We start from the raw sequence: 9,675 nt of genomic DNA on the forward strand, positions 1-9,675 counted from the left end.
CTCGTCTGTTGGCTGATTTCCCTTCTACAACCCCAGTCTCCAGCCCCCAACACATGAATCAAACTCACACAAAATGATTTAGCAGGGTGATTTAGCAAGGTGTAACTTACCCAGCCGTTTACGCCCTCAGGGTGTAACAGACAAAGGTATAACAGAATCCAGTGGCTGGACGTTGAAGTTGACAAATGCAGACTAAAAATGAAGGGCCAGTTTTTAACCGTGAGGGGAATCGGCCATTGGAACAACTTACCAAGGGTTGGGGTAGATTCGCCATCAATGTCAGTCTTTCAAACCAAATTGGATGTTTATCTCAAAGACAGGCTCTTGTTCAAACAGGAATTAATTCGGGGAAGTCCTGTGGCCTGGGCTCTGTGGGAGGTCAGCCTAGATGATCACAATGGTTCTCTAGCCTTAGAGGCTGTGAATCCAAGGAAGCTGTATAATGTAATAACCCTTCTCTCGACTGTAGTCTTGTCATGGTGACAGCAATTGACTGTGAGGGTCCCCAACTGGTCCACCCCAAACTGCTAGGACCAGCCTGATGGCTAATAAGCCTGAAAGAGTCTGTTTGAATGAGATCTGGGCAAGTCACACAGACCCCATGAATTTTTAAGGTGTTGCGGGCCAATTCCACAATCCTGCTCTCCACTGAAGTCAGGAACAAACTCCCTTCCCAAACTCACTTTACTGGTGCAGGATGAAGCTCTGTATTCCAAACGCCAGATGTGGACACATATGTGGACACATATGTGTACAACGCCTAGGCAGTCCTAGTCCTGAACCACTGTATATCCACCTCTTGCTCCCCGCTCCAGATGAAGGCAAATTAGGGAAGACTGTCCCTGCTCTGCGTGGCCTGCGTGAATCAAAAGTCCGGGCTAGATGGTCATAGTGTGAACCCCTTCTGACCTTAAAATCTATGACTTCTCTGGTTCCTATGAGACACAGTGAAAACAAACGGCAAACCCTCACTGGCTGAACCTCAAACCCGAACCTCTCTTCCCATTGCTGTTCACAGGGGCGGGGGGTTGTTGGTTTTAGACACTTATTCATTGATGCCGTTAATGATCTCCATTCCCTGAGAGTATATGCGGTGGCATTCATTTCCAGATGGACCTAGGCTGAAGAGAAACGTCTAGTCTTCACTTAAAATTAAGGCTGTGAAAAGTTTTGAGCTGTGACTGGGTCAACTTAACCCCGGTGTAGACACAACTAGGTCGATGGAAGAATTCTTCCATTGTCCTAGCGAAAGCCTCATGGAGGGGTAGATTAACTACAGGGATGGAAAAACCCCTTCTGTCAATGTAGGAGTCACCTTCTTACCCCCCTGCCTTCAGTGAGAGAGAGAGTTGCTTGTGCTTAGCTGGGTGTCAGCTCTCTGACACCGCCAGCCTGGTAGCTATGCAAACAACCTCCTCTGCACTCTGCCAGCCCTTCCTTTGCCTTGCAGGTTAACAATAAGTGCAGACTAGTTCCCGAGCCCCTTTGAAGCATTCCCAGTTGTAGCCAGCCCCTTTTCCACTGAACGCTACAGAAATACCAGGTCTGCTGTGCCTAAGTGTACACAGCAGCTTGTATGAGTCAGCTCAGGATCAGCACCTAGCTTCATGTGACAGCACTTCGATATATTTATAGTGAAATCGAGGATAAGTTTATTGCCAAAGATTCAAGAGCCTGTAAGAGAGGAGAATGAAAACAAAAGGGCTCTGTATGAAACAATATCACAACAGGCTTTATAGAGACTAAGCTTATCTGGCTACCTGCTCTCTAAAGGAGTCTAAATTCTCCCAAAATCTGTTGCGGCATCTTCCAGCAAAGTGGGCAAAGATCCCGTTTTCATGAATGTAAACGTGCTCGCTGTCCATTTCCTTCCAGGGTGCAGGATGAAGGGATGTCTTATTGCCTTTTGCTTATATCCCTAGAGTTCGTTGTCTGTGCTCTGAGTCAGGATAAACCCTATGGTGTATTCTCCTGTGTGCCGCTGTCCTCTTGATTTCACATCCCCCTATTGACTTTGTTTACAGATGTGTAGCCGTTGTGTTAGCTTTCAGTGCTTGATTTGCTTGCTGACACAGGGACAGGTGAATAAATATCTTGTGTCTGACAGAGTTTATCAAGTCTGCCTTGACAAAGACTTTAAAACCCATTTTCAGTGTACACACCTGACTCCTGACGGCATGTCTGATCCTGCCTTTCACAACGATATTAATGACCGGTGCGACCCTGGCTTTCATTTAAGACCTTACCTGATATTCTTTGGTGGACCAGAATGGACAGATCAGGATCAGTATTTTCTTGTAGCCCCCTTGCCAGTTGGAATTGAGGGGTTTTGGGGTCACAGATGTAACCCGCACCTGTGGCTGGAAGTCAAAGCTAGACAAATTCAAGTTAGAAATAAGGCACAATTTTGAACTGTGCGGGTGGTTAACTAGTGGAACAAACTAGCAAAGGGAGTGGTAGATTCTCCATCTCTTGGAGTCTTCAGAGGAAGAGCGGATGCCTTTCCGGAAAGTATGCTCTAGGCCTGATCTGCACCTAAAGCTTACGCTGGCATAGCTATGTTGCTCAGGGTGTGAACTCACCCCCTTTTTTCCCCCCACTGTAGATGCAGGGATGCTGTCAGGAGAATACTTCTGTCAGCAAAGATAACTTCATTCAGGGATGTGGTGTCCCTGCCCTGGAAGAAAAGCTTCTCTTGGCATATGCTGCATCTGAGCTATGCCAACATAGGTGTAGAGATCGATTTAGTCATGATAAAATTCTCTGGCCTGAGTTATACAGGAGGTCTGAGTAGAAGATCTGATAATCCCTTCTGGCTTTATAACTGGTGACTCAAAGCCCTGGATGCAAACACACTATTATTTCAAAAAAAAAAAATTCAGATCCAGATCTGGAGCCAAACTTTGCAGCCAAGGCCTGCCTCTAGTCTCAATTCAATTACTGTCGGTCAGTAACTTTTTAGTTAAATCTACTGATTACCTGAAATCCTAAAAGGCAGATATGTAATCCCAGTACGTTAGGTTGTATTGCGTACATACTGAAAACAGCATGCTTTGCATTTGGGTTCCTAGGTCCCAAGGCCTTTAGCAATGAGAAAAGAGGGGATTCAAACGAGGAAACGTAAGCCGAAGAACCTTAACAAATCCAAGACACCAGCAGGTGAGCGTTAAACAAGATGGGTTTATGTGTGCATGTGTGCGCGCGTAGGAGAGCATAGTATCAGAAACTCCTTTAAAACTAAATTAAGAATTCTGCCCTCTGAACCAGATATCCCCGGATTTAGCCAACAGGTAGCTGATCACCATTTGATTGCTGTGTGGTGACCTATGTGAAATGAGTGTTCTCGGTCCAGTTCCCATCATCACTGGTACTAATTAGCACCTGTAATGTCCTGGTGAGCTCCCTTCCAGGTTCCCAATCGGGGCTATGGAACAACCACAGAAGATACTTCCCCCAGAGAATCATTTGGAGGTTTTACACCAAGCCCTGTTTTATGCTGACACCGGACTTTGGGAGATTAGCTGCGACGAATTTTTTTGCCATAAATGGTTTTTTCCCGACGTTTTTGTCAAAATCTGAAATTTTTCCTTCCTGTTCTGCCAGGGATAAAGAGTATATGGAATGAGAGGCAGGAACACCGTAACTGGGGGGACACGGGTAATTTACCAAATGAGCAAATCTCCCAACATCCTTTTCTTTTTCTTTCCAAACCTGGTTAAGATCTTTGAAGATCTTTCAATGGCAGCAAAACCCTGCCTATGAACAGAGTTCTCTTTCCCCAAACCACAAACACTTTGCTATGTTTTTTGTACTTAAAGCTCCTCTGCTGGGAAGCCTGGTTTAACTGCTGTTTTCTCCTAGGACCATCCAGTAGTGAGAGTCTTACCCCCACCACCAGTTCCACCAGTAACACCAACACCACCGCCAACACCGAGGAAATGCGCCCCATAAAGACAGAACCAGGGCTTTCATCTCATTATGGGCACCCAAGCCCTATTTCTCAGGTAATGAAGCAGAAAGAAAAGATCAAGAGATATGACAAAGATGTGAATTTTAATAAAAGTAACTTGAGGAGAAAAGACACCTTCAGAACCTTCTCTGAAGGCAAACAACAGCCATTTGCTCAACCCAAGGATCTGAAAGGGCACATGGGGTGAAATTTACTCCAGTGCAGAGTTCCCATGGCTTGCATTTCACTCATGTCACCATGTACTGTGAAATAATCTCCCCCTCTTTCCCCCCCCCCCAGGTTTTTAATTACACGGGATGGGTCTGAGCCTCGAGCTAGAGGCAGCCATCTTGCTGACCTCTGAAGTTCCTTGTGACCCTGGCTATCTGACAGGGCAGCCGTGTGGGCCTCACACCAAACTGTGAATCCAGGCTAAATTTTGAAAAAATGCCCTGGGTCCCAGTGTGGGAGATTTTGTGGCTTTTTATCCTAAATTTGCAACACTAAGAGCATTTTTACATTGGGAAATATACCAAAGGAGTGAAAGTAAATCATAAATAGGACTCTAATTCTGGAATAGGAGTCCCCACATGGAGGTTTATGCTAATTATTCTGGACTCGCTATTTGCATAAATATCCACGTGTAGACAAACCCTTATCTGTGCTGTTTGGTTTTGATCTGAAACCAGGCAAAATTTGGCATTTTTGGCTTAGTTTCTCTATGAATTTGTGGGCTCGCTTAAACCTGAAAGTCAGTGCAGTGAGCACAAGTCCACGTAAAACTAAACTGAAAAAAGTGAGCTGAAACACCTGAGAATTAAAATCACCAGAATCACACAGCTCTAAGCTATGTGACAGACTTGTAATGATAAGTTTATTTGCAGTATATTTTTCAGCCACTAGGTGTCGCTATGTGCCTTATACAGTTCCGGGCAGGGTGAGGTCCCTGGTGAACAAGACAGACAAATCTGGAACCTGATCTGTGTGGAAGCCTGTTTATTTGTAGCTGTTGTTGTTTCTTTTAATAAATGTTTCTTGGTTAAGAAGCTATTTGATTCCCTATATCATAACAAGACTAATATTCGAGACTGAGCTAGTTTAGCTCCTGTTAAGCTCATCCAAAGAACGCTAATGTTTAAGTAAAAGGTTCAGTGTAATATTTGAGCATTCTGACTGTAAAACCAATATTAAATAATACATCAAATAATGTTAAATCATCATCATAAAATGCATATGCTTATGGGCTTTGCTGGATTGATCCAGTGCTTGCAGTATTGAGCCCACAGTAATGTAGCACTGACTACTCTGTGCCTGCGCAAGCTATTAATCAAAGAGTAATTGAGGCTCAAATCTTATACCTCTGGGTGTAAAACGGTCACCTGTAGAGGTCGGTAAAGAACTTGGTGCACTCTCTGCAGTGTTATAAAGGGAGTGGGTTCAGAGGAAAAGTGAAACTGGCTTCCTCTGAAGCATCACATATCAGGCATTGAAGCAGGATATCAGATTAAATGAACCGATGGTTTGATTCAGTATTGCAAATCTCATGTCTCTGCATGTACGTATTAGTGGAACATTAGACCTGTGGAAAGTGAAATGCTTTCTCTTTGCTGCGGCAGGGTCCTTGTTAGTTTGAAGCAATTAAAAAAAATATCTTTTCACTTTTACATTGTTTGTAGGCATTCTCCGTCACCGCGATGTCTGGGCACGGATCTTCTATTCACCCTGCTATTTCAGCCCTGAAGCTTTCCCCACAAGGCTACCAATCAGCCATCAGCCAACCTCCACAGGCCAGCTCCAAACAGGACTCCTGGAATAGCCTGGTCTTAGCCGAAAGCCATGGAGACATCATAACTGCGTAACCTCTTCCTCCTCCCATGGACTTCGGGCTCACCCACATGAGATACAAAGACGCCACGTAATAATCGAGCGAAAGCTGTTTGCTTTTTTCGCTCTCTCAAGGGAAATATGGTGGAATTCTGGAAGAACAATTCCATATGGCATTATAAAGACGACTTCCAGGAACAGCTAATACTAAATAAGCAGAGAAGACCCCGTTTCAGAATAACAGTGGCTGATCTGAAACTCCCTTTAAACAAACCAGATTGTAACCACTTTCTATGAAACAGCCAGAAACAAAGACAGGACTCGGGTGTTTTTTAAACTTCCGGCTTTGACATATCGGACAGTGATGGCACAGAGACACTTTCTTCTCACCGTCCATTCATTTCCTGACCAGGTCAGCCCAGGAGAAAATGCCATCACTTATCGCCCAAAGGCAGAGATTTGATGACTTTCCATTCAGCAAAGCCGGCTCCAGGACAATTTGTTGCGTAGACGTAATCTGACACAACCTTGTCTGCTTTCGTGGATTTTAATACTGTGATTCAGTTTAAGAAGAAAGAAGAACTCAGCTCGCACATCTACCCAAACCTCCAAAGCTTTGTTTTCATGCCACCAAGGAGTCAGAGAACTGAACCATTGTACTTATTTAACAGGAACGATTTTATTTTTCCCAAATTATGGGATTGTGTTTCCAAAAGGCTGAGCCTGCAGAAGGTCTCAGAGCCAGATTTAATGCTTCATTGAAAGTCTTTGCGAGTTACGGGGGAAGAGACCCAGAGTGTTTATGAAAAACATGACGGAAAATGTTGGATTCTGCCCTTTGAGATAACGAAGAGTGTGGCTCGAGGATCCCTAGAGCAGGGGAACACTGTGATTGCCGCCGTAACATGGTGCTGCAATTGTGTATGACCCTGTGGCCTATCACAAATCATTATTTTACATTCTTTCTGATGTTTTCCGTTGCCAATGATAAATCTGATTTTCTTTTTTCCAAGGCAGTATCTGTCTTTTACCCCAGACGCAGATCTGTCCCCCCCCGCCATGTCCAATCAAAGCCAATTAGCAATTCAGCTTTCCTAATGGCATCACCATGGGCAGAAGCTGCTTTGTGATCAACCACTGTGTAACTGAACATCATAGGCAGGGGAAAATCTTGTTGCCAGCTAAACACACAGCTGTGATGTCCATGGGACAAGCTTAATTACATGTATTTTTTAAATATGAAGAGACTAGTGTTGTCTCCCCACAAGGCCCAGAAGAGTGGTTGCCCCATGGAGGGCCAGCCCTATTTGTCTAGGCAGAGAACTTCTTGGGGCTCTTTTGAGCAACCAAACAGGTCCCCCATCTCCTTCTCTACCCCTCAGCTCTCAGACACCCATCTCTCCTCTCTTCTGCCCAACCTTTCTCTCTGTCTTCCTTAGAGTCAAAACTCGACTATGTAAAGCACTAAAAGATAATATGGGGAGGGGGGAGAGATTGTGCCCCCCCCAGATCCATATACAAAGGGGTTCTCGGTGTGTGAGTCTCTCCTGAACAGATGGGGTGAAGGAGGCCCCTAAGCTGTCGCCATGGCAACATTCCCCATCTCCCTCCAACCCTGCAAAGGCCTCTCTGTAGGTTTGAAGTCAACACCAGGCTGAGTGGGTGGCCAGAGATGGGGCTGTGCACAGATAAAGGGCTGTTTTGTCTCTCCACTGCAACTTCGCTGGCTGGTGTGATGCCCCTTTAAGGGGGTGTTCCTGGGGCAGGCGCAGCTGGGGAGATGCTAATGGAACTGCGCTGACAGGGATTGGGAGCGAGGGATGAAGCGTTGCAGTGAAAGTGTGGACCCTTCCTGTTCTCCTGGGATCTGAATAGATCTTTGGAGATCCACAGGGTTTCTGGATGGGTTCCACAGCTGATTGCAGGTGGGTGGTAATTGCACCCCCTGGTGGCGGAACAATGTGGTAGGAAATCTTTGTGGTGTTTTTCTCACCATGAGACACCTCCCATGGGGTATCCTGCAGTAGGGAGGACATGATCCAGACAATAATAAGGAACAGTCTTGCACAGGGCCCATAGGAATGGATTCCATGACCTGCTAGGTCTTTTCCATCTCTAACTTCTAAGTTTCCTAGAGTCTCTATCTGCATCACCCCTCATCCTCTTACCTTGCAAGGACCGGAGTCAAGGTTGGTCTTATTAACATCTTCATTAATGATCTAGAAGTGGCAGTACCTGAGGTATTAATAAAATCTGCAGATGATACTAAATGATCTACAGATCATAGTAAGTTGCGAATGCTCGTGAGGGCAGAAAAACAATAGACAGTAGTAGGCCTAATTAAATATATGGGAGTTTTTCTGTTAACTTCAGTGAGCTTTGAATCAGGCCCGTAGCGAGGTTGAAAATATGATCAGAAAAGAATAACAGGGTATTTAGGCTGGAAAAAGACAAGCTCCTATACCTGGGGGAAAATAACACAAAAGACAATGTGATTTTGAGATGAATGCACAGAGGCAGCAAATAGCTGACAGCATCTCCCTGAGCATGGGTGTGGTTCTTCTGGCTAGGCAGCTCCTTCCTTCACTGAATCCTTCAGCCAGCCTTTTCCCTGAGTAACAGCACCTCTTTAAATCTGGTGAACTCACAGTCCACCTGTGCCTGAAACTGCCCAGTATATTCCTTTCCCTTAGAGAGATACATGCTCACACAAACACACCTTGAACTTGACCTAAAGTAATGCCAACCTCCGGGGACATTTAAAAGTAGGTTGGGCAAAACACTGGTAAATGTAGAAATTCAAGTATCGTACCTTGATGGGGAGCAGGGCCTGGCTAGATGGTCATCTAGCTGCTTGCCATCTCTGGAATCTAGGACCCAGGGGCGGCTCCAGGCACCAGCACGCCAAGTGCGTGCCTGGGGCGGCAAGCCATGGGGGGCACTCTGCCGGTTGCTGCGAGGGCAGCAGGCAGGTTGCCTTTGGTGGCATGCCTGCAGAGGATCCACTGGTCCCGCAGCTTCGGCGGACCTCCCACAGGCGTGCCACCGAATCCGTGGGACCAGGGACCTCCCGCAGGCAAGCCGCCGAAGGCAGCCTGCCTGCCGTGCTTGGGGCGGCAAAATACCTAGAACCGCCCCTGCTAGGATCCAAAGCAAACAGAATGTTCCTTTCTCTCTTTGAGTCCATTCAGTGGTTTGCCCCAAGAGATGTAGACACCTGTGAAGCAGGGAGCTCTGGGGGCATGAGGAGAGCAGTTTTGCTACAATAGGCAGAAAAGTGAATTGTTTATATATTCATGTATCCTTAGTTCTCTCTCCATTGTACACAGCAGAAATACAGATGAATCAAGAGAGCTTCTTGTTCTACTGCTCTTTTAAATCACCCAACTCTGCTCTCAGATGTTTTAGATCCACAGCCCTAGACTACTTCCCACCCAATAGTGTTGTTGTTAATCAAGTTTATGATGGTAGTACCTAGGGATCCACCAGGAATGGGATCTCCCTGTGCTAGGCACTGCATAAAGCCAGAGTAGCAGACAGTCCCTGTCCCAAAGAGCTCACAATCTAAATAGCTGTTAGACATTAGCTAGAGACTAAGCTAATTATTATTCTTATTTATTATTTGTATTATTTTAGCTCCTAGGAGCCCCAGTCATGGACAAGGACTTGGTTGTGCTAGGTGCTGTACAAACACAGGATGGGAAATCGACATATTAATTCAAACGCAAGGCTTCCAAGCAATTAGTCTGTGAAGGCCAGCGGTGGGCTAAATGTCAGCTGCAAGACCTAGGACCATGTACAGATCCTTCTGCAGGTCAGAGCTGGTTTAGCAGGGGGTGATGTTGAGAAAGGCAATCATATTTATTAGTCTGATGAATCCTAGAAATGGGGGAGATCTGAGA

The 9,675-nt window shown here is 45.6% G+C and overlaps 1 protein-coding gene across 2 annotated transcripts in view; it reads left to right on the plus strand.

The window, feature by feature from the left end:
- GATA4 (GATA binding protein 4) overlaps positions 1-5,824 on the plus strand; it is a 41,066-nt gene extending 35,242 nt beyond the window's left edge. For both annotated transcript variants that reach the window (XM_030558413.1, XM_030558414.1), the window contains exons 4-6: positions 3,072-3,159; positions 3,862-4,004; positions 5,626-5,824. In XM_030558413.1, coding sequence (XP_030414273.1) covers positions 3,072-3,159; positions 3,862-4,004; positions 5,626-5,808 — 414 coding nt within the window. In that variant the 3' untranslated portion in view covers positions 5,809-5,824. The remainder of the gene's footprint in view (positions 1-3,071; positions 3,160-3,861; positions 4,005-5,625) is intronic.
- Positions 5,825-9,675: the final 3,851 nt, after the last annotated feature.

The sequence above is a fragment of the Gopherus evgoodei genome, chromosome 3, assembly GCF_007399415.2.
Source record: "Gopherus evgoodei ecotype Sinaloan lineage chromosome 3, rGopEvg1_v1.p, whole genome shotgun sequence".
Lineage (NCBI taxonomy): Eukaryota > Metazoa > Chordata > Testudines > Testudinidae > Gopherus > Gopherus evgoodei.